Source organism: Mustela nivalis (assembly GCF_964662115.1).
Source record: "Mustela nivalis genome assembly, chromosome: 2".
Taxonomy (NCBI): domain Eukaryota; kingdom Metazoa; phylum Chordata; class Mammalia; order Carnivora; family Mustelidae; genus Mustela; species Mustela nivalis.
In genome coordinates, this window is record NC_139021.1 from 149,805,473 (window position 1) to 149,831,917 (window position 26,445).

Below are 26,445 nucleotides of genomic sequence, written 5' to 3' on the forward strand. Positions count from 1 at the left end.
TATGCATGAAATATATATGTATATACACGTGTGTGTGTGTGTGTGTGTGTATAGGATTAAATATTTCAAAAAACAAAGCCAAAGTCAAAATTTCACTTCATCATACAATAAAAACATTCTTCTCAAAGAAAGCAACTTTTGGACTTTACTTATCAGATCTTTTTGAATACACAGGAAATATATGTATAAATAAAAATAGCTTCATTGTTTTAAATATAAATTAGACCACAATACATAGATTTTCTTTTTAAGATTTTATTTATTTGACAGAGATCACAAGTAGGTAGAGAGGCAGGCAGAGAGAGAGGATGAAGCAGGCTCCCTGCTGAGCAGAGAGTCCGATGCGGGGCTCAATCCTAGGACCCTGGGATCTTGACCTGAGCCGAAGGCAGAGGCTTAACCCACTGAGCCATCCAGGTGCCCCTGTAGATTTTTTTCAACTTGCTCTCTTAACTTGAACAACATATCATGTATTTCTATGACTCTATACAGAGCTCTACCTCATTCTTTTTGCTTCCTTCACAGTGTTCTATAGTAACTATTTCCTATTTCCATATTGATAGACATCTACATTCTTCAAATATTTCAATAGTACAAACTATACTACAGTGAACATCCTCACAAATGAGAAGTTCTCCCAGATAGAGGCACACAGACTATTTTTCTTAAATGTGTGATTTGTTGGAAGTCTCCTCTTTGATAGTCAAAAGGAATAAACTACTTCTTCATTTACCACATTAACTACATTTGATGGTTCTTTCTTTGTTATGCATTTTCTTATGTTGTTTAAGGGCTGAACTCTGGGGAAAAGCCTTCCCACATACATTACATTCATAAGGTTTTTCTCCAGTATGGATTCTCTGGTGTTCAACAAGGCCAGAGCTATGCCTAAAGGATTTCCCACATTTCTTACAGTAATAGGGCTTTTTCTCCAGTATGAATTCTCTGGTGTCCAATAAGGGTTGAGCTCTTCATAAAGACTTTCCCACAGTCATTACATTGATAGGGTTTATTTCCACTATGAGTTTTCTGATGTCCAGCAAAGGATGAGCTATACCTGAAAGATTTTCCACATTTACTGCAGTGATAGGGTTTCTCTCCTGTATGCATTCTTTGATGACTAATAAGAGTGGAGCTCTTGCTAAAGGTTTTTCCACATTCATTACACCAATATGGTTTTTCACCAGTATGGACTTTCAGATGTTCCAACACAGTTGAGTTATCCCTAAAAGCTCTCCCACATACATTACATTTAAAAGGCTTCTCTCCACTATGTATTCTCTCATGACAAGTGAGAGCTACATTCTGAACAAAGGCTTTCCCACAGTCATTACATTTGTAGGGTTTCTGACCAGTATGAATTCTCTGATGACGTAAAAGGATAGAGTTCTTTCCAAAAGTTTTTCCACTTTCATTACATTTATGAGGTTTCTCTCTAGAAGGAATTTTCTGATGATTAACAAATGTTGAGTACTTCTTAAGGAATTTCCCACATTCAATACATCTATACGGCTGCTTGTCTGTGTGAATTTTATAATGATTTAAAAGAGAAGAACTGCTCATAAAGGCGATCCCACATTCATTACATTTATGGGGTTTCTCACCAGTATGATTTCTCTGGTGGCTAATAAGGGAGGAATTATATTTGAAGGCTTTCCCACATTCCTCACATTTATAATGTGCCTTCTCCATGGAAATTCTGCCCTCCCAGTCCAGGCCTCTTTCCATCACATCACTTCTTATTTGCTCTCCCAGTACAGATCCTTCAGAAGTATGTTGCTTTAGGGTGGACATCTTTGTTTCAAAGCAGTACTTCTGGACTGAAAAAATTGTTTTAATTCAAACATTCGCTATGTTGAAATACTGAAAATGAGAGCTGCAGAGCATAAAAATAATGTTCTATTTTACACAATTAAGGGTTATGTAAAATTAATTCATCCCACTGATGATTCTTGCTAAGAAAAGATGGCAAGACTAAAGATAAAAGTAAGAATCTAAAGAAGTGGAAGGAAGTTATATAATAAATATTGTATTTAAATAATGCAAGGAGAATCTAAGAAGTTAGCAGGTTAGGAAGGTCATATAGAAAACACATACCCCGAAAAATAGATGAGAATGTGAGAATAAATACATACTTGGAGAGAAAACCAAATATCCCAAAGCAAACCATGATTTCTAGGGCATATAGCTATAAGGTGGTACATTAGAGAACACTTTAATGTTTCCAAAAACTTAAGAATAACATTTCTCTGAGGATTTAACAGAGAACCAATATTTAATGTCTCAGAGAAAAAAAAACAGACAAAATATTTAAGGAACAAAAACAGTTCTCAAGAACAAAAAACTTTGCGGTAATCTATGTTTTTTAACATATCTTAGAAACAACACACCAAATTGCGACTTTCTTTTTTTTTTTTTTTTTTTACAAAGTACACACCTATTACCCAAGAGAAAATAGGGAAGATGATTCTGAAAAACTAATGGAGCCAAATTTATGATAAAACAGTCACTGATCAATTCTTTTACTAAATGAATTTTTTCTTATATACATACATACATATCTATACTTATATCTTTTACTATTTATATTTATTAGCCTGGGGAGAGATTCCATACATCAGATACTAGAGCTAAGACTTATTTTTTTAGGAAAACTCAAGCTGAAAAGGAAGGCTGGTGAGAAACAGTCCAGATCCTTCAAATGGCCTTTGATGGGATACACATTTAATGTGTAATGATTAAACCAGAGAAAATTTTTAAGATACTGATTGTAAAGGTAGGTGGAGGCAAATTAGTCATATGAAGAGAAAGAGAAGCATATGGACAATTGTTCTACGACAAAGGTAGCTTGCAGAGCAGTGAGGAAAAGGAGAGAACACAGGTACTTGTGAGGTATGGGGGTTGGTTAAACATAAACCCCTAACTCTTGCCATGCTCAAAAATAAATTCTTTTTTTTTTTTTTAAACAAACTTATTTTTTTTTTAAAGATTTTATTTATTTATTTGACAGAGAGAAATCACAAGTAGGCAGAGAGGCAGGCAGAGAGAGAGAGATAGAGAGGAGGAAGCAGGCTCCCTGCTGAGCAGAGAGCCCGATGCAGGACTCGATCCCAGGACCCTGAGATCATGACCTGAGCCGAAGGCAGCAGCTTAACCACTGAGCCACCCAGGCGCCCTCAAAAATAAATTCTAAGAGGATGATAAATCTAAAAGTAAAAGACCAACAATAAAACTTCTAGTAGTTAACACAATAGAATGTTCTCATGAACATGGGGAAATGAAAGATTTATTTAAAAGGACACAGAGGTGTGCCTGGGTGGCTCAGTGGGTTGGGCCTCTACCTTCGGCTTGGGTCGTGATCCCAGAGTCCTGGGATCGAGCCCCGGATTGGGCTCTCTGCTCAGCGGGGAGCCTGCTTTCCCCTCTCTCTCTGCCTGCCTCTCTGCCTACTTGTGATCTGTCTGTCAAATAAATAAACAAATAAATAAAATCTTTTTTGAAAAATAAATAAATAAAAGGACACTGACAAGGAAAGGGAAAGTGATAAACTAGAGGTCATCAAAATTAAGAACTTCTATTCATCAAAAGACCATTAATAGTGAAAAGCAAACCACAGAAAGAAGGGTGATACTGCTATGTAATCAAGAAAAGATTCTCTGAATAGATACTTCATAAAAGATGATATATAATGGCCTATAAACATTTGAAAATGTCCTTATCCTCATTAAATACAATGGATAAGGATATTAAAACCACAATGAGATAAACACACCCAAAAAATGCCTAACTTCAAAAGATTAGCATTATCAAGTGTTGGTAGATACAAAAAAATGAGTACTCTCTCACACTGATGGCAGAAATATAAATGGAACAAACCTTTGAAAACCTATTTGACATTAGGTACTAAAGCTGAATATATACATATCCCATAAAATAGAAATTCCACTCCTTAGGTATACACCCAAAAGAAACATAGCCACACATGAACCAAAAGATAACCTACCTATAAGAATGTTCATAGTAGGCGCCTGGGTGGCTCAGTGGTTAAGCCGCTGCCTTCGGCTCAGGTCATGATCTCAGGGTCCTGGGATCGAGTCCCGCATCGGGCTCTCTGCTCAGCAGGGAGCCTGCTTCCTCCTCTCTCTCTCTGCCTGCCTCTCTGCCTACTTGTGATTTCTCTCTGTCAAATAAATAAATAAAAAATCTTTAAAAAAAAAAAAAAAAGAATGTTCATAGTAACTCTTAACAGTCAAAAGCTGGAAATATCCCAAATTTCCATACACATATATGAGACAAGCTATAGAATAGCCATGCAATGAATAAAATACTCCAGCAATGATTTTCAAAGTATGGTTCCCAGCCCAATAGCATCAGCAGCAGCATCACCTGGGAACTTGGTCCCAGCAGCAAGAACAATGAATCAAAGTGGCCAAATAAACTTTAGTGTTAGTTTGGGGGGGTGGGGTGGAGAGAGGATGGCTAATTATTGGGAGGGATCAACATGTGATTTAGTAGTATTGCCAATGTTCTTTTCCTTGACGTGAGTGCTGGTTACATAGTAGTGGCTTTAAAAATACTAATTTAGACTGTGTATATATATTTTTTATCAACTTTTCTATATTATGTATTAAATTTTTAAAAATTTTTTTCTTTAAGAGGGGCGCCTGGGTGGCTCAGTGGGTTATGATCTCAGGGTCCTGTGATAGAGCCCCGCATCGGGCTCTCTGCTCAGCGGGGAGCCTGCTTCCCCCTCTCTCTCTGCCTGCCTCTTTGCCTACTTGTGATCTCTGTCTGTCAAATAAATAAATAAAAATCTTTAAAAAAAATTTTTTTTTTAATTTTTTTGAGTCTCAATACTTTGAGTATTATGAGTCTCTTAATATTTTGAGTCTCTTATGAGTCTCTTAATACTTATGAGTCTCTTAATACTTTGAATCTCTTATGAGCTTATGAGTCTCTTAATACTTTGTCAGAGTAATCAAAACACAAAGTGTAAAATATCTAATAATCATGAAAACCATATCAGAATCTACTAAATACAACCAAAACACTGTACAAACAAAAGCTGAAAGCTTTAAATATATATATTACATAAACAAGAATGAAAATCAATGAATTTAAGTTAACAATTAAGAAGGTTAGAAAAGGGGGCGCCTGGGTGGCTCAGTGGGTTAAGCCGCTGCCTTCGGCTCAGGTCACGATCTCAGGGTCCTGGGATCGAGTCCCGCATCGGGCTCTCTGCTTGGCAGGGAGCCTGCTTCCTCCTCTCTCTCTCTCTGCCTGCCTCTCCATCTACTTGTGGTTTCTCTCTGTCAAATAAATAAATAAAATCTTTAAAAAAAAAAAAAAAAAAGGTTAGAAAAGGTAAATAAACCTAAGAAAACTAAAGGAAAAGGAATTAAATATTAAAAAATGGAATATAATAATAGATAAATACATCTAAGAGCTCTTTTAAAAAGCAAAAGAGTTAATAAATCTTAAAAAGGCAAATAAATAATGTAAGAAATCAGTAGAAAGTAACCATAAATGTAGAGGATATTACAAAATGAATCAGCTGGCTCAGTTGGAAGAACACATGACTCTTAGTCTCAGGGTCATGAGTTTGAGCCCCGCGTTGGACATAGAGGTTACTTTAAAAAATAAATAAACGTTTTAAAAATAAACAAATAAAAATCAAAAAGATTCATAAAGTCAGGGCACCTGGGTGGTTCACTCAGTTAAGTGTCTACCTTCAGCTCAGGCCATGATCCCAGAGTTCTGGGATCAAGCCCCATGTTGGTCTCCCTGGTCATCAGGGAATCTGCTTCTCCCTTTTCCTCTGCCCCTACTCTCAGCATGTCCCCTCGCAACCCATCTTAAATAAATAAATACAATTTTTAAAAAACCAGAAAGGTACTTTGTTCAAAATTACACAGACAAATTTGAGAACTTGAATTACTGGATATTTTTAGGACATTATAAATTACCAAAACTGTTTTGAGAGAAAGCGAAAATCTACTTGGACAAGCTACTATAAAAGAAAGAATATCATCAAATAACTACCCCCCCAATTCCTCTCCCCTGAACCTGCCATTAAAAATAAGTAAAAACAAAACAACGGCCAAACTTTCAGGGAACCAGCTATCATGTGAATTAAACTATACCAGAGGATGAAAATAGGAAAGGTTCAAAAAAAATTTTAAGAGGTATAACAAAACTGGGGCACCTGGATGGCTCAGTGGGGTGGGCCTCTGCCTTTGGCTTGAGTTATGATTCCAGAGTCCTGGGATCAAGACCCACATCGGGCTCTCTGTTCAGTGGGGAGCTTGCTTCCCCCTCTCTCTGTCTGCCTCTCTGCCTACTTGTGAACTCTCTCTCTCTCTATCTCTCTCTAATAAATAAATAAATAAATCTTTAAAAGAGAGAGAGAGAGATTACAAAACTGAAATTAGGGGCACCTGGGTGGCTCAGTGGGTTAAAGCCTCTGCCTTCAGCTCGGGTTGTGATCACAGGGTCCTGGGATTGAGCCCCACATTGGGCTCTCTGCTCTGCAGGGAGCCTGCTTCCTCCTCTTTCTCTCTGCCTGCCTCTCTGCCTACTTGTGATCTCTGTCAAATAAGTAAATAAAATCTTTTAAAAAATAATAAATAAATAAATGTTTCCTTATTAAAAAAAAAAACTGAAATCAAGACCTAACAAGTCCTGACAAGAAAGAAAAATGTAAATAAATTTTTATAAATATCAATGCAAAAACTTACATAAAAGATTAGCAAACAGAATCATTTACTAGCATATTTAAAAAATAATGTAATGATGTCATAACCAAGATGGTTCTATTAAGAATGCAAAGTCGTTAAGATAATTGAAGGTAAAATTTACCGTATTAACAGATCAAAAGGGAAAAGAAGGCACAGGCTGAGAGGCACTTGATAAAATTCAATGTCCATGGGGCACCTGGGTGACTCAGTTGTTAAAGCCACTGGCTTCGGCTCAGGTCATGATCTCAGGGTCCTGGGATCAAGCCCGCATGAGGCTCCCTGCTCAGCGGTGAGCCTGCTTCCCCCCCACCCTCTGCCTGCCTCTCTGCCTACTTGTGATCTCTCTCTGTCAAATAAATAAATAAAATCTTAAAAAAAAATCCATTGTCCATGCTTACTTGAAAAACAATAATTTCTTAATGAAAGAAGTGAATTAAATACTTCCTTTACATAACATTTTTGTATCCCAACCTAATAACCAGTTAAATGGAAGAATCATAGACACAATCCCATTAGAAACACTAAAAGAGAAGCATATCCATCATTACCATTATAGTTGACAATACAAAAAAGTCAATATAAAACAAACATAAAAAATCTACACTCAACCACACTCCTGATAAGTGAAATGCCTATCAAAATTACAATAAAATAAAAGGTTTTAACTATCAGATTAGAAATTATCAAAAAGTTTAAGACACTCTTGATGAGGTATGATCAGATTGGCATCTGGTATGACAATCATACATTGTCAACAGGAGTATAAATGTATGGATACTAGTAATTTAAAAACTACTTACACTTTCCACCAATTTAAAAATATACTTACACTTTCACCTATAAATTATTGTTCTAGAATTTATTTTAGATTTACTTGTACTTGAGAGAATTGATATGTGTATCAATAATCACTGCACCATTGTTCATAGTTACTATGTCCAATAAGAAACTGAGTATATAAGTTACAGTATAATCTGTAAAATGGAAAACTATACAGCCATTAAAAATAAAACAGCACTCTAAACAATGTAGCTATGTGAAATGATTTCCAAGGTATGACAAAAGCAAGACACGGAATAGTGTACAACCATATACCTTTAAAAAAAAAAGGAATACATGTATATTCTTGCAAAGCATATATTATGTTTGGAAATTTCCACAAGAAATTTATACAAAGATGCCTCTGGGAAGAGGAACTAGATGATTAAGAAAGGTATGTGAAGAAAGCTGCATACCATTTGAACCACCTGAAATTTATACCATATGCATTTCTAAAACCAATAGAGTGGAATATGCAAAAAAAGAGGGGAAACTGTGAAACATGGAATGGTTGTGGAATCTTTGTATAAAGATTTATTAGTCTGCCAAATGGATGGAAGAAATGTCAAAGGAAACACTGCTAGCTTTTACTACATATCTAAATTCTAAACATTTTATATCAAAAAATACCAAAATCAAAACAGAAAGAACAAAGAAGGAAGAGTGAGTTACTACTATTACCCTATAAAGAATCTACACAGGGGTTCCTGGGTCATTCAGTCTGTTAAGTATCTGCCTTGGGCTCAGGTCATGATCTCACGGTCCTGGGATCAGCGCAGAGTCAGTCTTCCTGCTCAGCAGAGAGTCTGCTTCTCCCTCTTCTTCTGCCCTTCCCCCCTGCTCATGCTCTCTCTCTCTCTCAAATGAATAAATAAAATCTTTTTGAAAAAAATAATCTACCCAAAAACTTAGGAAAACACATTAAACGTAGTAAGAACAAAGAATTACTGAAAAGCTTTAAAAAACAAAACAAAACCAAAAACCTAGGTTAAACAAACTATGCATCCTTGGTATGTTCCATGAAGTACAGTTATAAAAGTTTCTCTAAGGATGATACAGACAAAATAACAGAGTTTTTTTAAAAAGGAATATTGGCAGGATAAATATTTTAGGTGAAAGAAACATCCCTTTTTAAAGATTTTGAAATGAATTATGACATGAAGAAAGTGACACACAGAAATTTATGCAGAGTATATGTAAAAAAAAAAAAAAATGAGAGTCAAGAGCAAAGGGTAACAGAGAAAAAGACCGCAAGGGAAGAAAATGCTTCCCCATCAGTTTGTTTGCCAAAAATAGTAATTATCTAATAGTACGAAACTATGCTTACATTTGGAATCTGCCACTGCCACTATATGATTAGAGATAATGGATATTAAAACTAGAAAGGGATAGAGAGTCATTTATTAAGTTAATCATGACAGAAATTGAAAGGAATTGAGAATGGACAGAAGACAGAAACCCAAAGTATAACCTGACAAGTGCCTGAAAATGGGAAGGGAAAAAAAACACATAAAGAAACTGAGGATTTCCGGGGTGCCTGGGTGGCTCAGTGGGTTAAGCTGCTGCCTTTGGCTCAGGTCATGATCTCAGGGTCCTGGGATCGAGTCCCGCATTGGGCTCTCTGTTCAGCGGGGAGCCTGCTTCCCTCTCTCTCTCTGCCTACCTCCCCATCTACTTGTGATTTCTCTCTGTCAAATAAATAAAAAAATTTTAAAAAAAAGAAACAGGATTTCCGAGCAAGAGGTCGTGGGCCTGAAACCCTCAAGAAGGGAGCTCCTCTACATAGGAATGAAGAGAAAAATGGCAGGTCATTTGATATGACAGTGACATTTAAAAGAGGAAACTTGTGTCAAGTACCCCAGCCTTGCTGCCCAGACATGGGCCCTCTAAGATGAGCCTTCTCACCAAGAACCCTTCCTAACCATTCAGTGTGTTCAGCTACTGCTTGAAATGGTACCCACCTCACTCACCAGAACAAGTATTTGATGGAATCTGTTGTACTTCCATCCATGGCTCTGCCCCTTGCTCCAGCTTGGTGATAAGTTTGGGTTTGGAAGAGAGAAGGCCTGTTCATACAGAAAGAAAAGGAATGCTACGGTGGTAATGAGCAAAAGCAGTTATTCCAGACCTCAATCTCACAGAGGTCTCCATGTCAGGAAGGATAGCACTCTCTGTGGTATCAGGATGTCCAAATCATGTAGTTATAGACACAAACATGGAAAAATTTAGAGACTGGCCTAGACTGCCCACAATGCTGCCATTTTAAACTCTACGCCTCTGACTTTCTTTTTTTTTTTTTTAAGATTTTATTTATTTATTTGACAGGCAGAGATCACAAGTAGGTGGAGAGGCAGGCAGAGAGAGAGACAGGAGGAAGCAGGCTCCCCGCTGAGCAGAGAGCCTGATGCGGGACTCGATCCCAGGACCCTGAGATCATGACCTGAGCCGAAGGCAGAGGCTTTAACCCACTGTGCCACCCAGGCGCCCCTATGCCTCTGACTTTCTGAGGGACACAATGAGCATTAACTCCAGTCTCAAAGCCCATGCTAAAAACAAACAAAACCTCCTATTTAAGATCTTTAAATACCTATACACCTTGTGAAAACCCACAGTTTCCAAGGAATTCAATTTTGAGTTAAAAAGACATCCTTAAGGGGCACCTGGGTGGCTCAGTCGGTTAAGGATCTGCCTTCAGCTCAGGTCATAATCCTGGGGTCCTGGGATGCCTGGGGCTCCCTGTTCAGTGGGAGTCTGCTTCTTCCTCTCACTCTGCCCCTCTCCCCTTTACTCACATGCATGCATGCTCAAGCTCTCTCTCTCAAATAAAGTCTTAAAAAAAAAAAAAAAGACACTCTTACCCACAGACACCAAATTCCCATAGTTTTCCGGCATCACATCCCTATACAGCGTCTGCTGAGTGGTATCCAGGTGTTTCCATTCAAACTGGGTAAAGGTCAGAGCAACATCCCCAAATGTTAGTGATCCCTGCAAAATCAAACCCAACTCTGCTCATCCAGGAACTGTTTACACCTTTGACCCTGAAGTAGGGAACAAGGAAGTCCTCACGGGAAAAGGAAAGCTAGACGTTCAAGGCCAGCTTCTGATATTCCAGATTGTTTATGCAGAGGGAAGTGGAACACAGTTAATAAAAGGATCAAGGGAGACGCCTGGGTGGCTCAGTTGGTTGAGCAGCTGCCTTCGGCTCAGTTCATGATCCCAGTGTCCTGGGATCGAGTCCCACATCGGGCTCCTTGCTCCGCAGGGAGCCTGCTTCTCCCTCTGACTCTGCCTTCCACTGTGTCTGCCTGTGCTTGCTCTTGCTAGCTCTCTCTCTGACAAATAAATAAATCTTTTTTAAAAAATAAATAAATAAATAAATAAATAAAAGGATCAAGGGGGCTCAGAAAGCAGACTTGTTACACACGAACAACAAATTAGAAGATAAGAAGCTGGAAAATCCAGCCAGGGATAAAGGGAGGTAGTGGCTCCTCATTTGAACCACACTGGGCTCCTCCTGCTCTTCCAACGCGCCGATCATGCTCCTTCCTCTGGGCCTAGCATTTGCTCATCCCTCATTTTGTAGATCTTTACTTCAATGTCACTTCACCAGAAAGTTCTCTTCTCCCATCCTCTACCACCTTCTATCCCATGAACCACTTCACTTTCTTCACAGGATTTCTCCCTTCCTGGCAGGATCAGATTTATTGTCGGTATCATCTATAATGTGAGCTCCAGGAGGTTAGGGACCACTTGGGTCACTGCTGTGTCACCAGCCTAAAATACTGGTTGGCACACTTCGGAAGTGTCCAAGGATTTGTCAATCAACAAATGAACTGAAATTCCAAAAGACATGCAGAGTAAAACTGGCTTTATCCTAGAATTTACTGATAAATAATATACATATATTACATAATATATATAGGTAAATATAGACATATATCTACCTATATATATGTATATATAGCAATGGCAACTTATATGTACCAGACACAATGCTAAGTCCCAGGATATACATCATATCTCTGAATTTCTACCATGACTATCCATAAAGTAAATCTACTTTGTGGCTAAGAACACTAAAGCTCAAAGAGTTGAAAGAATTTGTTCAAGGTCACCAGGCTGGTTGACTACAATATAAAAAGGAGCTACAAAAAATGGCAGACTCTGGGGCAAATTGGAAGAAATGGCTGTGACATATTAAAAGGAAAAAAAAATGGGTAAACCTAAAAAATACATATGCAAAACAGTTTCAAATAAATAATTTGAATTGTTAGTGTGACAGGAATACAAGTAATCTTTAATTTTTTAAATTTTCTGTTACTCTTAATTTGTACAATACTCAAATACATATTTCTCCCTGCCAACTTCTGAAAATCTTTCAAAACCGTTTTCTCCAGGATAAGGGCAAACTCCAGCCTGGCATTCTAGGCCACAAATGTTTCCAAATTTCTCTGGGACCATTCAGATGTAATGGCTTCACTCATGTCTTAGCCTTCCCCTAGTCACCCCAACTTCTACAATTATGCAAGCTTCATTTAATCTTCAGGAAGAACTAAAAGGATTGGGGCGCCTGGGTGGCTCAGTGGGTTGCGCCGCTGCCTTGGCTCAGGTCATGATCTCAGGGTGCTGGGATCGAGTCCCACATCGGGCTCTCTGCTCAGCGGGGAGCCCGCTTCCCTCTGTCTCTCTCTGCCTGCCTCTCCATCTACTTGTGATTTCTGTCAAATAAATAAATAAATAAAATCTTAAAAAAAAAAAAAAAAAAGAACTAAAAGGATTACTACCACCACCACCACCACCACCCACCCACCCTTTGGATTCCTCTGACCCCTGAACATCAAGAGCACGACCATCACTGTGCCGTGTGTATCATTCACTGACACTGCAGCCTCTGCTGTTCTAGGATAAGTGAGTGTTTTTTCTCTTCTGTGAGTTGGCAACCCCTCTGGGGCAAGAGCTATACTTTACGTACAAAGTATTCTTCAGCTTCTAGCACTACCGAAAGCATGGGAAGCAAAGATCTGCTTAGTGAACAACTCTCTCATGATAGAGAGGAAATGAGAGGACAACAGTGGAGAGAGGGGTCCTTTCTCTGTAAAGCTGCACCAGTCCAGGATTGGCTCAGGCAACCTAATTTGGTTCAGGTACTGAGAGTGTATCTTCCAGGAAAGAAGCATAAACCCAACTTCACTTGAAAACGGTGTCGATTTCTCAGGAAAAGTTGAAATCAAACTTGCCTGGATTTGGACTCTTGGTAGACTTGGGGCCATCTGCCTCCTGAACTGTTCTCCCAGGCAAAGGCAAAGGATCCTCAATAAGCCAATCTGGGAAAGAAGAAAGGAAATGTGACGAGTCCCTCCGTGTCCTAAACTAGCTAGAACTTTCTGGAAGCTGGACAAGACCAGTCCTCCTCCCTCCCTACTCTCAGGTGAGTGAATATGTGAAGGTGGTTAAGGTCAGAGCCGGCTGGGCTGCCTGGAGTCTGACCCCGCAGCAAGCTTCAGGCCAAGCTCCGGGTGTGAGGGAGTTAGGCAGCTTCGCCAACAAGGGTGGAAAGTCTCACAGGTAACTCAATCCCTGGGCTTTAGTACAAGCCTTTAAACTTTAGGTCAGGCGCCAGATTAGGGCGCTCACTCTGCAGAGCACCGCTCCTTGGGTTGGGGCCGCGGCCACATGTGCCCGTCCCCTCCTCAGCCAGCTCCTTCGGGCCCCCTGAGGAAAAGAGAGGCGCACCGGGTCTCAGTGCCCCAGCCCAGCGACGGCGTCCAGGACCAAGCTCGGCTGGCTGGGATACGAGGGTGGGCGGTCTGCTCTGCGACGCAGAGGGCACGGAAAAACTGCGACCACCCGGAAAGGTACTTGCCACAGAGAGCTTCAAGCTTACAGGAGCCCGATTCTACTCTCGCGGAGGCGGGCAGGGCCGGAAACAGAAGCGTCCGCGGGGGCCTCTGGGAAATGTAGTCTGGGGTGCAGTCTAGGCTCTGAGTCTTCTTCCTATACCTTTTTCTGCATAGCTTTAAGAGCTTTAAAAAGCTACCGGGCGGAACGCCGGGGTGGCTCAACGGGTTAACCCGCTGCCTTCCGCTCAGGTCACAATCCCCATCCCCAGGTCCTGGGATAGAGTCCCTCCTGGGGCTCCTTGCTGACCAGGAATCCTGCTTCTCCCTCTGCCTGCCGCTCCCCCTTCTTGTGCCTTCTCCCCGGCAAAAATAAATAAATAAAAAGAAATGGGGCCTACCTCGTGTTCCTAGGTAGCCCTGGCATGGGGGCTTTTTAAAGCTCCCACGTGATTCTAATGTGCAGTCAAGATTGGTACACTAAAAACTTCCTCACCATTTGCTGACATAGAAAATGGAACAAGATTGAAACCATTTTTTTAAAAAACGTGTCATTTTCTAGGAGGGGGGGGAGTCCTACTCACAAACTCCAGGAATTTGACAGCTTAGGAAGGAAAATGTATCTCTTTTGTTCAATTAAGACTTTTTATTCGGAAGACTATTTCTCAGAATGGGGCATTTATTCACCAAATTAACAGTAATTAACCAGTGCCCTGCTAAATGCCACTCACTATTCTAGATGCCAAGGACAGAGCACTTGACAAGGACTTCCTCCTTAACCAAATTTTGGTCAGAATCCTCTGAATCCTCTTCTGCAAGACCTTGTCTTTGGACTAATGAGCCCAATTTTAGCGAAGAATCCTACTAAGCCAGTTCATCAAGAATTCCCCCAACTGGGCACCTGGGTGGCTCAGTTGATTAAGCACGGGGAGCCTGCTTCTCCTTCTCCCTCCCCCTCTGTCCCTGGGCTCATGCTCACTCTCCATCTTAAATAAATAGTCTTTTTTAAAAAAAAATCCCCCACCCTTGATCTCTAACCAAATTCTATTCTGCCCTCCCTCCATCTTCATACCTAATCAGTTTCTTCATAGTCATTTTCCATTACTCCTTCACCCTGTCAGTTGGCTATAAATCCCAGCTTGTCTCTGTTATATTGGGAGTTAAGTTCAGGCTCTCTTCCATATAGCAATACAATAAAGTCTTGAATAAACTCTTCTTTGCAAGTTTCAAAAGTTGTCAGTATAATGACAGTGAACAAAACAAGTAATGTCCATCCCCTCAAAGAGCTTACATTCAAATGGACATCTAGAAGAGAGAGATTCAATAAAATCAAGGTAAAGAGGTGAGAAGATTATTTTTATTTAATATAGAGCTGTAAGGACTGGCCCCTTTGATAAGAGATCATATATGCAGAAATCTTTAGAAAGTGAGATAACAAAAAGAGAAGTGTATCTGTGGGAAGTTAGTTTCAGGCTGATAAAACAGCAGATGCAAAGCCCCTACAGAGTATACTTGGTTTATTTGAGAAACAACAAAAGGTCAACGTGGTAAGAATACTAAAGACAGGTAAAGTCTAGATCATGTTTGTCATGATTAGTTTTGTGTCAAGTTTATTGGGCTAAGGGATGCCCAGACAGCTGGTAAAACATTAATTCTGGGTGTGTCTGTGAGAGTGTTTCCAGAAAATATTTACCATTTGAATCAGTAGACTGAGTAAAGAAGATCTACCTTTACCAATATGGACTGGCATCATCCAATCCATTGAGAGACCAACTGAACAAAAATGTGGAGGAAGCATGAATTCTCTTTCTTCCCGAGCTGAGACATCCATCTTCTCTTGACCTCAGACATCGGACATCGGAGCTTCTGGTTCTTAGGCCTTCAGATTCTGGGACTTCCTCCACACACCACCCTTCCCTTCTCAGGCCTTCAGCCATTAGCTCCCTGGTTCTTGGGCCTTTGGACACAGACTGAATTATACTACCAGCTTTTCTGGTTCTCCAGCTTGTAGATAGCAGATCATGGCAGATCTGTAACTAAATAACCCAACTAATTAATTAATTAATTACACATATACTATTTCTGTTTCTCTGGAAGACCCTGACTAATACAATATTCGTCCATTTAGTTCACTGCAAGGACACTGGCTCTTATTTTGAATGAAATAAGAAGCCATCAGAATGTGGGGAACTGGAATCCTCATTCATTGTTGATAAAATGGTGTGGCCACTTTGCAAAACAGTTTGGCAGTTCCTCAAAACTTTAATCATGGAATAACCATATCACTCAGTGATACAATTTCCAGATGCCTACCAAACAGAAATGAAAATATATATCTAATAAAAATCTCCACAAAAATTTGTACACAAGTGTCCATAGCAGTGTCATTCATAAGTGTCAAAAGTGGGAAAGGCACGAATGTCCATCAACTGGCAAATGGACTAAAAAGTATGGTGTAGCCAAACAGTGGAATATTTGGTAATAAAAGGAATGAAGTCTTTATATATGCTACATAACTGATAAGCTTTGAAAACAATACTAAGAGGGCGCCTGGGTGGCTCAGTGGCTTAAAGCCTCTGCCTTCAGCTCACATCATGGTTCCAGGGTCCTGAGATTGAGCCCCGCATGGGCTTTTATGCTCACTGGTGAGCCTGCTTCCCTTCCTCTCTCTCTGCCTGCCTCTCTGCCTACTTGTGATCTCTCTCTGTCAAATAAATAAGTAAAATCTTAAAAAAAGAAAACAATACTAAATAATAAAAGATGGTCACAAAATACAATATGATTCCATTTAAATGAAATGTCCAAAAAAGGAAACTTCATAGAAACAGGAAATTTAAAGCAGGTTTGGAGGGATGGAGGAATGGGGAGTGACTGTTAATGGGTATGAAGTGATGGGGAATGATGAAATGTTTAAAATAGTAATTATATTTCTTTCCTAGGATTATCATAACAAAGTATCACAAACTTAAGCAATAGAAATTAATTTTCTCAATCTGGAGGCTAGAAGTTCATTATCAAGTGAGGCTGGTTCCCTCTGAGTCTTTGGGTAGAATCCTTCCTTGACTCTCCCCAGCTTCCTGTGGCTACTGTCAATCCAATTTCTGGCTTTAATTCTCCTGTGTGTCTGTCTTCATGTGGCATTTTCCTCTTACAAGGACAACTAAATATATTGGATTAGAGCCCACTCTAATGACCTCATCTTAGCTTGATTATATCTACAACAACCCTATTTCCAAATAAGGTTACATTCTGGAATACTGGGCCTTAGGACCTCAAGTATGAAGGGGGAGGGTAGGACACAATTTCACCCATAACATTTAGTTTTGTGTTTTATGTTTTGTTCCTTAATGTTTTGCCTTTAATGCTCTCTAATTTGTTTTTAATGAGGTTCACATCTTATAAAAGAAAGGATCAAATTTAAATTTGTCTCAAATGATTGGATAATCTTTCCAGCACCATTGAAAAGTCTCTTCTTGGGCGCCTGGGTGGCTCAGTGGGTTAGGGCCTCTGTCTTCGGCTCAGGTCATGATTCCCAGGGTCCTGGGATCGAGCCCCGCATCGGGCTCTCTGCTCCACAGGGAGCCTGCTCTCCTCTCTCTCTGCCTGCCTCTCTGCCTACTTGTGATCTCTGTCTGTCAAATAAATAAGTAAAATCTTAAAAAAAAAAAAAAAAAAAAAGAAAAGAAAAGTCTCTTCTTTCCTCTAGTAAATGAAATGCCATCATTATCTTATGCCACACTATACTGCCTCCCAAACAAAAGTTTGAGAGATTTCTTAACCCGTGCTGTTTTTAAGAAGCACAGGGCTCAGCACACTATGTTAGGTTAGTTTTAGGTATACAATATAGTGATTCAACAAGTCTATATGCTATGTTCACAAGTGTAGCTACCATCTTTCACCATACAACTATTACAATACCACTGACTGTATTCTCTTTGCTGTAACTTTCATCCTCATGACTTACTGACAAAATATTGAGTGAAGAAAAAATCAGGTTCTAAAACAGACTGTATAGTATAATCCCATGGGGTATCTCACATAATAATGAGATAATGCCAGAAACGTGCTAGCAAGGACCTACAGCAAGGTATGACTCACCTTATTCCAAGTTCCATGCTAAATTTGCTACTTGAATTATCTCATTTAATACCTAAAGCAAACCTATGAGGTAGGTACAATTACTACTCTCACTAGCAAAAACTTTTGTTATAGAAATATAACTTTTGTTATAGAAATTTCAAAATATGCACAACATAGAAGAATATAACTAGCCTCCCTGTATCCATAACCCAGGTTCATAAATATCAAGATTGCCTGTTTTATTTTATCTGTCAATCCTCTCCCCTCTTACTGAACTATTTAATCTATAAGTAATCAGGCATGTATCTTACCTAAGGGCATTATTTTTTACATTGCATTATTGTGACACTTTAAAAATAAGTAATAGGGGGACCTGGGTGGCTCAGTGGGTTAAAGCCTCTGCCTTCGGCTCAGGTCATGATCCCAGGGTCCTGGGATTGAGCCCCACATCGGGCTCTCTGCTCATCGGGGAGCCTGCTTCCCCCTCTCTCTGCCTGCCTCTCTGCCTGCTTGTGATCTCTCTCTCTCTCTCTCTCTCTGTGTCAAATAAATAAATAATCTTTTTTTTTAAGATTTTATTTTTTTATCAGAGAGAGGGGGGGAAGAGAGCGAGCACAGGCAGACAGAATGGCAGGCAGAGGCAGAGGGAGAAGCAGGCTCCCCGCTGAGCAAGGAGCCCAATGTGGGACTTGATCCCAGGACGCTGGGATCATGACCTGAGCCGAAGGCAGCTGCTTAACCAACTGAGCCACCCAGGCGTCCCAATAAATAATCTTTTTAAAATTAAGTAATAAGTTGAGAGACTGAATGTCCAAATGGACAATGGCAAGACCATAAATAAAAACAATCTGTAGCAACTAGCCCAGGAAACCAATCCACAATCTACATTAACTAGCCCAGGAAGCCAGCCTGCTTATAGACTGACTTGTAAGAAATCAAAATATCATCCCTAGTCATCAGCCCAGACAGCCAAACTACTAATCACCCCTGAACAGTTAGACCTGTATCCCTGTAACTGACAGTATCCCTTAGTTTTGCCCCCACTTACAATTTAGGATCAATCAGAGTATGCCAAATATACTCCCCTAACCAATCATATAGGATGCCCTCTTCTACTTAGCTACCTACAGTTTCCCCTCGCCAACAGCCTGCAATCAGGGCATACCCAAAGCCTTCCCTCTTTTCCACTCTGAAGCTTTACCACTCCACTGCCAAAATGCAAGTGATGGTAGCTGACTACTTTGCCATAGCACACTTTGAATAAATAGCCTTTGCTATTCTCATTTGGTTAGTCTTCATTTTTTCCACAAATTCTTTTATATCTAATATCCAGTTCAAATTTGAATATCTCTAGTTGTCTCATAGATTTCTTTTATACTTGATTTGTTTGACTCAAAGGGGAGCCCGTCAAGGCAGGCCTGGGCCCTTATAACATGATGGTAGTAGTCTTTGGAACTTTCTTGCTCTTTGGCAGACAAGTTGTCCCAAGCTTACACTATGCTTTGCCACGAACCAGCCACTTTGCCAAAGAGCCCTGGCTATTTCAGTTTCCTGCAGTCTTTCGGATTCACCTACAAACTAGAGCTGTGGAAACTTAGCCGTTTCACTGGTCTTCTCAGCGTCCTGCTGGAGTCCACTCAAAGTGGAGTTCTCTTCTTTGTGGACTTCGTTATGTGGTGGCAGTTTGTGTTCTGGTTCCAGGACTCTCACTATCTTGGAATAGCTGCTAAAGCCCCATGGTGCTTTGACCCCACCTCTTCTGGGATTTGTGGGGGTACCCTGACTTTGGCTTTATTGAAGATACTGTCTAGTGGGGATGTTTTTTCTTCTTTTTTTAAGATTTTATTTATTTATTTGTCAGAGAGAGAGAGAACAAGCAGGGGAAGCAGCAGGCAGAGGGAGAAGCAGGCTACCCGCCCAAGCAAGGAGCCAGATGTGGGACTCAATCCCAGGAGTCTGGGACCATGACCAGAGCTGAAGTCAGATGCTTGACCAACTGAGCTACCCAGACATCCTTTTTTGAGGCGGGGGTTGGGAGAGTGGATGTTTCTTCTGCTATCCTAGTGATTCAGTCCATTTTTATGAGTGACTTGGGGAAATTCAAAAACTCCGCTGCTGTAAGGATCTCACCCTGCTCCTCATTTTTTTTTAACAGATGAGGAAGGTTTAGAGAGAACCAAATAATATAGCCCCAGTCCGTTCATATGCAAAAGTTAATAATCTCTGCTCGCCTACTTCCCAGGACTGTTCTGAGAATTAAACGAGATAAAAGAAATGAAGTCAGAGATACAAGGAGAGGGGTGCAACAGGGACTAAAGTCATACATAGAGTCGCGGAGCAGGTCCAAACATCCTCCCACAGCTCCTCTGTCTCCAAAGGCACGCCTCTAGCAACGCCTGGCCCCTGAAGGTCAAAACAGGTAAATTAACTTTTAGATCGGGGCCCTGCGATGCGCCCCTTCTATGCCTTATTTCCTGCAATTCTCACAACAGCCCGAGAGGGGCAGCTTTCACAAGCCTCACTGGAAATCAGCACTTGGTGACATTGATAAACCTGCCCATGGTGTCTGTTTTCTGGTGGCCAAGCCTGTATTTACACCCAAGCAATCGCACGCCACAGCCCCTGCTCTTGGCATCTGAAGCTGCTCTTGGCATCTTCCGTGAGTTTTCACGGAAGATGAAGGAAAGATAGAGGGCAGAGGCGAAGATGAGCCTGGAGGAGCTGGTAATTGATCTGTTGAGAAGCTCTGTGCATCTATTCTCAGTATCCTCTTTCTCTGAGGTAGGTGGCTAAACTGGAGGCCAGACTAGCACATCTTTTGGGATGGTTTACCAGATTGCAATTACCTGCTTTAAGAGTCTTTTGAGGCCTTCTTAGAAACATGTTGCTCGTCTAGGGTTTCCAGATAAAATACAGGATGCCCAGCAACATTTGAATTTCAGACAAACAAGGGACACACATCTTCTAAAAAAAAAATTTTTTTTTTTAAGTCACTCTTTGGTATCTGAAATTCTTATTGAACTGGGCATTTTCATTTGCTAAATCTGGCAACCCAACTCTGCCCACTCCACACAGCTCTTTTCTCTTTTCCATTTCTATCATCCTAATACATCTAAAAAGCCGCAGTTTTTTGGTTTAAAGATTTCTAAATCTCTAGGGATACTCTAGGATACATTTAGCCATAGATTGGGGATATGCTCCTTAAGTTGTTATGTACTCATTAGTATCCCTTAGTTGGCTGTGCCTGATGTGATATCTTGGAGAAAGTGAACAGGTACAGTCTGAAGGAAGGTGGGAAGTGCAGCAACAACAATCAGGATGAAGAGGCTGATGGGGGAGAAGAGAGGATTCATAATGCTGAAAATCGCTAAAACCCTCACCCGCCCCAGTACTGGTGGAGCCCTGGGGAGAAATGGCATTTTATGCAATGAGGTACACAGAAGATACTTGCTGACTGCTTCTGAATGAGTAAGTGCAGGAATCAGGCTGAGGTGTATCTAGCAGGGTGAACACTGTAACTAGAGTTTCCACAGCCCTGGGGCCATCTACCCGCCCCCTATGTCTCCACCCTTAGCAGGCAACACCAAGAGTCATTTATTACTGGGAAGGACTAACTTCCCTCCTCTCCCCTCCTTGCTTGCCTGGAGGCACTCAACCAATTCTCTTCTTTTCTCTGGGCTACAATTCCCAGTCTAAAAAGTGAAGATGGCTGTATGAAACCCTCCTTAGCGCCCTCTTCATTGCTATGGTTATATAGTATTTGAGCACACCCTGGGGACAATTTGGGAAACAGACCTGGAGACATTCTTAGAACTCTGCAGGGATCCGGAGAGAGGTAGCTCTATGATCCCCTGCTTCAGCCAGGAGCCAACCTGGCTAGAAGGGCTCAAATCCACATAGGAGTCCTAACCTCCCTTTTCCAGCTCCAATACTGATTTCTCCAGCTTTCCCAGGAGTCCACAGTGACTGGGCCTGCATCTGTCATCATTCTAGTTGACCTGGTATTTCTATGTTGGATTGATCCCCCAGCAGGCTGGATTGCGAGGCAGAGCCCAAAGGGTCCAACAAAAGTTCCTTTCTTCATCTCTTTTCTGCCCTATTGTATCTGTGATCTCCTGAAAAGAGGAGGTGACAGACAAATGTACTATAGTGATAGTGCTTCCAATTCAATACCCAAGGCGCTGAGTTTCAATTCTGGCTCTGCCATTTACCAACAGCAGGATCTTGCACAAGTCATAGCCCTTTATCCCTCATCCTCTGTGCCTTCAGTTTTTTTTTTTGTTTTTTTTTTTAAAGATTTTATTTATTTATTTGACAGAGAGAAATCACAAGTAGACGGAGAGGCAGGCAGAGAGAGAAAGGAAGGGAAGCAGGCTCCCTGCTGAGCAGAGAGCCCGAGGCGGGACTCGATCCCAGGATCCCGAGATCATGACCTGAGCCCAAGGCAGCGGCTTAACCCACTGAGCCACCCAGGCGCCCTGTGCCTTCAGTTTACGACAAGTGAGGAATAACCCCTATTCCACAGTGCTGTTAACAGGCAAGGATGAACGTTGGGCCCTGAGCCCAATGCAGGGCATCCAGGAGGAAATCAGTAAATGGAAGTCCCTCCACCTTTCTTTCTGTGTCTACCAACCACTCTCCAGCTGAGGCCTACAGACTGAGTTGCTCCCTGCCTGGTGACCTCCAGGTCCCAACCCCACAAAAGGCAGAAGATGTAGACCCCAAATGAAGACCTTGCCAGCTTCCCCCCAGAGCACCTGGCCCTGGCAACTTGGAGAGGATCCTAGAAAGGAGGCTTAGCAGGGCCTCAGTGGTCTTGGGGGCCACACCACTACTGGCTTTCTCTGGGGTCAGGAATGGAATCAGCTAAGGAGAAGGGGTACTGGATAGGGGTGGGACAAGACTAAAATAAGATAGAGGGGGGAAAAAAGCACCATTAGATCATCCATACAGCAGATCATTTGCCTTGGAAAACAGATACAAACATTCCTATGAGCCTCTGTACCACTATTTAGGCAAAGGGCTCCTTACCATATTGTGAGCCCACCAAACAGGGCTCAAGAAGGAATACTACTAACAACTCTACATTCATAAGTATGACTTGAAAGCAATGAACCTATTCCCTAAAAACCACAGATTACCCCCTCCCAAAAAGATAGTCTGAATAGTCATATAACTATTAAAGAAACTGAACTTGTAAAAAATAAAAAGAAATCTCCAGGCTTACATTGTTTTCACTGGAGAATTGTATCAAATATTTAAAGAAGAACTAACACAAATTTTATGCTATCTACTCCAAAAAATAAGAGGAAATATTTCCCAGCTCATTTTATGAGGCCATTATTACCCTGTTAACCCAAACCAGAGTGTATCAAAACAAAACAAAACTACAGACCAATATCTCATTAATTTAGATGTAATAAGCCTCAACAAAATATTATCAAACCAAATCCAGCAATGTATGAAAAGGATTATACACCTCAGTCAAGTGGAATTTATTCCACATATGTAAGACTGGTTCAATATATGAAATCCATAGTATAATCAACCATATAGATACTAAAGAAGAGAAATATTAAGATCATTCAAATGATGTAAGAAAAAGCATTTCAGGGGCACCTAGGCTCAGTCGGTTAAGCATATGGTTTTGGCTCAGGTCATGATCCCAGAGTCCTGGGATTGAGCTCCCCATTCCTTCAACTCCCTGGTCAGCAGGGAGTCTGCTTTTCCTTCTCCCTCTACCCCTCCCCCAATTCATGCTAGTATGCACACTCTCTTTTTCTCAAAAAAACAAAGAAAATCTTTTTTTTTTAAAGAAAGAAAAAGAAAAGGCATTTCATAAAACCCAACAACTACTCATGATAACAACACTCAGCAAACTATGAATAGAAAGGAAATTCCTCAAATTGATAAAGACCTAAAGTAACACCAAACTTAATTTTAAAATCAAATGCCTTCTCCCTAAGACAGTAACAAACAAGGATGTCTGCTTTCATCACCTTAAGCATCATGGTGCGGGAAATTCTAGTTAGTGCAATAAGTCAGAAAAAACATAAAGGGGATACAGATTGGAAATAAAGAAGGAAAATTATCTCTATTGATGACATAATTTTCGATGTGAACAATGTCAAAAAAAAGCAATAAAAAAAAAAAATAACCTTCTGGGGTGCCTGGGTGGCTCAGTTGGTTAGGCGACTGCCTTCAGCTTAGGTCATTATCCTGGAGTCCTGGGATTGAGTACCACATCGGACTTCCAGCTCCATGGGGAGTCTGCTTCTCCCTCTGACCTCCCCTCTCATGCTCTCTCTCACTCAAAAATATATATATATATAATTTAAAAAGAAAAGAAAAGAAAACCCTCTGATAACCACTAAGTTCAGCAAGATCACTGGGTCCAGAGGCACCTGGGCAGCTCAGTAGGTTAAGCCTCTGCCTTCAGCTCAGGTCATGATCTTGGAGGTCCTGGGATCAAGCCCCGCATTGGGCTCTCTGCTCAGCAAGGGGACTGCTTCCCCACTCCTCTCTCTGCCTGCTGCTCTGCCTACCTGATCTCTCTCTCTCTCTGTGTCAAATAAATAAATAAAATATTTTTTTAAAAAGTCACTGGGTCCAAAAGCAACATAAAAATTAATCAATTTTCTATATACTAAACAATAAACGTATGAAAACTGAAATTAAAAATGCAATATCATTTATGATCTTTCCTAATAAAATTAAATACTTAAGTGTAAACTTAACAAAACATGTATAGGATCTATATCCTGAAAATTATGAAATTCAGTTACGTAAGATGCTGCCATTAGAAGAAACTAGGTGAAGGACACAGGGACCTTCCTGTACATCTTTTCTGACTTTCTGTGAATCTAAAATTATTTCAAAATAAAAAGTTTTAAAACTATATGAACTGAAAAAAATTGGGAATAATAGTGTATTCTCGCACAGACAATAATGGGTGAGAACGTAAGCACGTGCTGTGTATGAATATGGTTGTATAGGAACATGCTGTGAAGGGGTACAGACTGTATTTATGTTATAGTTTGTGTGAATGAGTACAAGGTATATGTTTGTAAGCAGGTTGAACACTGTCAGCAGAATGCCATTCAGCATAATCCTAAAGTCCCAGCACCACCCTGGGAAGAAATTCTCCAGGGATCATTCTCCAGGGATTCTAAACTGTGCAGAACATGGTATGATTATTTTTGTCCCCATAACAACCCCTTCTGAGACCCCTCAACTCATCCCTACAAACATCTTCTGATATTTTCTAAGTACAATGCACCACATTTCAGTGATAATTATCTTCAACCATACAGAACCCTGGAAAGTTCCTGAAACAATTTAATCCCCTCTGCCTTCTTGGGGGTTTCCTTGAAAAGGGCTGTGGTTACTGGGCCCCTTTTATAATTGAGAAAAACAAGTCTTGAAGGGGAAAATTACATGGAAATGCGGGACCCCCATAAAGGGAGTCAACTGTGGAGAACATGTGCTTTGGAATATTTTTTTAAAAAATTGGATTTGAATCCATACTCTACCTTTATTATGAAATTGGAAAACTTTTTATGAGACACTGAATATGTTTCTTGAAACTTTTAAAATATAAAAGCTGCAAAATGGCATCACACTTCCTACCCTACTAACACCCTAAAGTGTATGAAAAAATTACATAAGATAAAGGTAAGGTATTTGGCATATATATGCTAATTATTTGCTTAATTTGTTAAAAGACATAGAACTGGGATTTTCATTGGTATCTGGTCAGGCTGCCATTCTGGTCTTTCTTCTTCCGCACTACCTCAAGAACATGTTCTTCCAAGTGGGCCTTTTCCTGTTCCAAACAGCAGAGTCTGAGAAGAGCTGTTGCCCTATTAGTAGGATGTAAGTCTCAGGTCTGTCCCTATATCCCTTTGTTAACCATCTGACCCTATCTCCCTCCCTAGAACTTTAAGCTGGACTTTTAGATGGTCCCATCCACCCCCACCCTACCCCAGGGACAGATTTTTAAAGGGGAAAAAAAGCACTGCCCTGACAAGAGGCAGTCTCTTGGCTTAGCAGGGTTTGCAGTAACAAGTTGAATGACTTCAGGAAAATGCCATTTTGTCTTAGTTTTCTAAATCTATAAAATGGTGATAGTATTGGAAAGATAAGGTTCTTGGTTGCACATTATAGAAGTCAAAATAATCCAGGTGACACAGTCTTAGATTCTTGGAAAGTGGGAAGAGCCCACTAGATGATACATGATACATGTTCCAATGCTCTAATTGGTTTTTATATGAAAGTACAATGTATGGTTTACATATTCCAAAGAGCATTGCCTCCCAGGCCTTTATCAGATGGCTGCCATCTTTACAGGATTGGTGGTCAGCTTTTGCTGTTGAAGTAATATTTGGAGCTCTTAGATGGACAGAAAAAAGCTCAGCACTCTGGCAGATGATGTCAGAAACCCTGTGGGCAGCAGATTCATGGCATCTATAGAGAGCATATTCATAGCATCTGTAGAGAGGATCCATCTAAAGTCCATTTTCATAACTGCAAGTTGACTATGTAATATAAACTCCTTGAAATTTGTTGATATTTTGTCATTTTTAATAGGATTTTTGTGACTTTTTCACGTTTTCTTTAAATTTTTATTTATTTATTTATTTGAGAGAGAGAGAGATAACAAGTAGGCAGAGAGGCAGGCAGAGAGAGAGGGGGAAGCAGGCTCCCCACCAAGCAGAGAGCCTGATGCAGGGCTCGATCCCAGGACCCCGAGATCACGACCCACGCCAAAGGCAGAGGCTTAACCCACTGAGTCACCCAGGCACCCTTTTTCACATTTTTTTAAAAAGTTATTTTCTGCTTCGGAGGTCCACTATTCTATATTTACCTACTAAATCAGGCTTAACAGTGTTTTTCTGATCTTGTACATCCCCAGCAGATTTTTGTTGACTTCATTTTTTATTTGTAAGAGGTATGTCAAAATACCCAAGTTT

At 40.5% G+C, this 26,445-nt stretch overlaps 1 protein-coding gene across 1 annotated transcript; it reads right to left on the reverse strand.

The window, feature by feature from the left end:
• Positions 1 to 268: 268 nt before the first annotated feature.
• Positions 269 to 13,823, reverse strand: ZNF485 (zinc finger protein 485). The gene is made up of 4 exons (XM_082721810.1): positions 13,795 to 13,823; positions 12,794 to 12,880; positions 9,527 to 9,622; positions 269 to 1,820 (listed from the first exon to the last, which is right to left on the reverse strand). Exons 3-4 carry the CDS (start codon positions 9,561 to 9,563, stop codon positions 910 to 912), a joined length of 948 nt encoding a protein of 315 aa, XP_082577936.1. The 5' UTR covers positions 9,564 to 9,622; positions 12,794 to 12,880; positions 13,795 to 13,823; the 3' UTR covers positions 269 to 909.
• Positions 13,824 to 26,445: the final 12,622 nt, after the last annotated feature.